The following is a 2,985-nucleotide window of genomic DNA, read 5'->3' on the forward strand; positions in this document are numbered from 1 at the left end:
TCATGTGGTTCAGTATCATATGCCCATTTAAAACAATTGTTTATGCCATCACATCACATCAATTGCAGACTTGTGAATTGAATTGAATCAAAATCGTATCGTGACAGACTTTGTGAAATCAGGAATATTTTATCATCTTCCAAACAAATTGATATGTTTTATAGTAACAAATCTGGTGATTTACAACCCTAGTTCCTTTTGATGGACTGGAGACCTGTCCAGGTGTGCCCCACCTCTCACACAGCACCTGATGAATGTTGGCACCAGTTTACTCTGCGCTGCTCAGAAAAGCATATAAAGCAAACATATGGATGGATTATTACTGCCTGTTGTCAAACAGGAAGGTTTGACATCAGTGCTTATGTCTGCGTGTCTGTCTGTTAGCAAAATATCTCATGAACTACAGATTTCATTAAAATTTTCAGAAATGATTGGATTCTACAATCCCTTACAGAATTCTGTTGCTTATCCATGTTGTAGAAACAAAAGACTTTCAATTCATCCATTGGTTTTAGAAATGATTCGTATGAAAGCTGAAACCCTCCTAAATGAGGTTGAAATTACAAAAATAAATTTGCTTCACTGCAGAAATATTGATGATTTAATGAACACAGAAAGGTCAGATTTTGGCAAGATTAATGTTTTGTCACCTTGTCATACACTGCACCCAATCCTAGTTTCCAGCCTCACCTGTGCTCACTAACTGATCAGTTAATTAGTGGGTGTGTATCGAAAGAACCCCAGCATCCCAGATCTTCACTTGAACTGCAACCTGACCTCTGACAACGGGCCAAAAATCCTCCCTGCGACCAAAGCCTTGATTATCAAGAGGCTGAAGACCAGATCCACTGCAGAGGAGGCTGGCAACTTTAATGTGTCTCAGTGTCAAGTACAAAGAATTAAAGAAAACATCTGAAGAGACTGGAGATGTTTTTGAGAAGCCCAGGTCCGGTAGACCCTGCAAAACAACTGCTCAGGAGCAACATTTGTTGGTTAGAAAATCCAAAGCCAACCCCTCTTCCACTGCAGCAGAGCTCCACCAGGCCTGGTCACCTCAAGTCCCTGTGTCAACTAGAACAGTCTGTCTCCAAATGGCCTCCATGGTCCAATCAGTGCCCAGAAGCCAGCACTAAACAAAAGGTAATTCAAAAACTGTGTGGAATTTGCCAAAGCCCAAACCCTGCTAAACATACGGATGCTGGAAAAGTGGCAGAAGGTGGACTTCTCAGATGAATCTTCAGTTGAATTACACCACAGCCACCACCAATACTGCAGGAGACCTACTGGAGCTCGTATGGATCCAAGATTCACACAGAAAACAGTTAAGTTTGATGGTGGAACGATCACGGTCTGGGGTTACATTCAGTATGGGGGTGTGTGAAACATTTGCAAGGTGGAAGGCAATATCATAGCCTAAAATATCAAGAAGTTCTAGCTACCTCTTACATTCCCAATCATAAAAGGGTCAGATTTTGCACCAGGATGGTGCTCCCTCTCATACATCCATCTCTGCATCAAAGTTCCTTTAAGGAGAAGATGGAGGTGCTCCAGGACTGGGCAGCCCAGTCACCAGACATGAACATCATTGAGCATGTTTGGGCTAGAATGAAAGAGGAAGATTGGAAGACAAAACCAAAAAATCTTGATGAACTCTGGGAGGCATGTAAGACTGCATTCTTTGCCATTCCTGAGGACTTCATCAATAAATTGTATGAATCATTGTCAAACTGCATGGATACAGTCCTTCAAGCTCATGGGATTCACACAGAACATTAAATATGGCTCTAATAACATCACAACTTCATTCACCAGTGTTATGAAACACATCTTTGCATTTGAAGTTAAATATTTGTTTGATTTTCACATTACTTTCTGTGGGCGACAAAACTTTTGTCAAAATCTGATCTTTCTGTGTTCTTTAAATGATCAATTTTTCTGCAGAGAAACAAATTTATTTTCGTAACTTAAACCTCATTTGGGAGGGTTTCAGCTTTCATAGGAACCATTTCTAAAACCAATGGATGAATTTAAAGTCAGGTTATAAGCTTTTGTTTCTACAACATGGATAAGCGACAGAACTTCAGTCAGGGATTGTACAGCTGATTATTCTGCAGGCTGGATGTCACAGCTAATCAGCATGAGACAACAGAAATAGTTCTTTTCCCCGGTAAATTCAGAATTTACAGGAAAAGAACTCTTATGGCCACATCTTTGTATCAGAATATGTTTCACGTATCAGAATCAGTCTGCAGGATCTGCAGGACGCCGTTTGGATCCAGRTGAGATCAGGGTGAGCCTGGTGACCCCCCTTCAGTCAGGGTTTTGAAATGGACAGACAGTGACTCCTCCTCTGGGTTTGGTGGGCGTCTGTATTCCTCTCTGGTGATCACGTAACAAAGCACCGCCCCGTAGAACACCAACAGGACCCCTAGGACGTTGGCCAGAACGCCCTCAGGAGCAAACTGAGAGTAGGTGGACCTGGGAAATCAGATTTGGAAAGCAGAACTTAGAGTGGTAGACTATTACAAAAACTGTGCAGAGACATGGTTTTTGGGTCAGGTGAGGATTTTGTTGTTTAGAAGAAGCACATGTCAGCAGCGAGAGTCCTGACCAAAACACTGGATGATGACCTCATGTTAAAACTTCAGTCAAAACCTGAATGGTCTTGAAAGTACCTTAAGTGTGGTGGTCAGCTGGAGGCACAACTACAGAAATGCTCATTCTGGACTGAGCGCGAGGGGAGAAGCAGCAGGGTAGCCATGGAATACGACCCCATCAGTRTCATGTCAGCGTGGCGTAATCTACACTGTAGCTGCATAGTGCCAATGTGGAGGACTAATTTATTTATTATTACTAATTTTATTATATYTATTTAATTATTGACCATTGATTGGCAGGATCCTCCACACCAGAGCTTTATGGGGTAGTTTTAAAGGGGTCCCTGATTATTTGTAACATTAGACTTTATTTGATAAACATATATTT

At 41.6% G+C, this 2,985-nt stretch overlaps 1 protein-coding gene across 2 annotated transcripts in view; it reads right to left on the reverse strand.

The window, feature by feature from the left end:
• Positions 1–251: 251 nt before the first annotated feature.
• The window catches only part of cyb561 (cytochrome b561), a gene marked incomplete in the record, with an annotated part of 24,495 nt that continues 21,761 nt past the window's right edge, over positions 252–2,985 (reverse strand). For both annotated transcript variants that reach the window (XM_014019410.1, XM_014019411.1), the window contains 1 exon segment: positions 252–2,478. In XM_014019410.1, the coding sequence (XP_013874864.1) occupies positions 2,286–2,478 (193 nt within the window).

The sequence above is a fragment of the Austrofundulus limnaeus genome, unplaced genomic scaffold (genome assembly GCF_001266775.1).
Source record: "Austrofundulus limnaeus strain Quisiro unplaced genomic scaffold, Austrofundulus_limnaeus-1.0 Scaffold220, whole genome shotgun sequence".
Classification (NCBI taxonomy): Eukaryota; Metazoa; Chordata; class Actinopteri; order Cyprinodontiformes; family Rivulidae; genus Austrofundulus; species Austrofundulus limnaeus.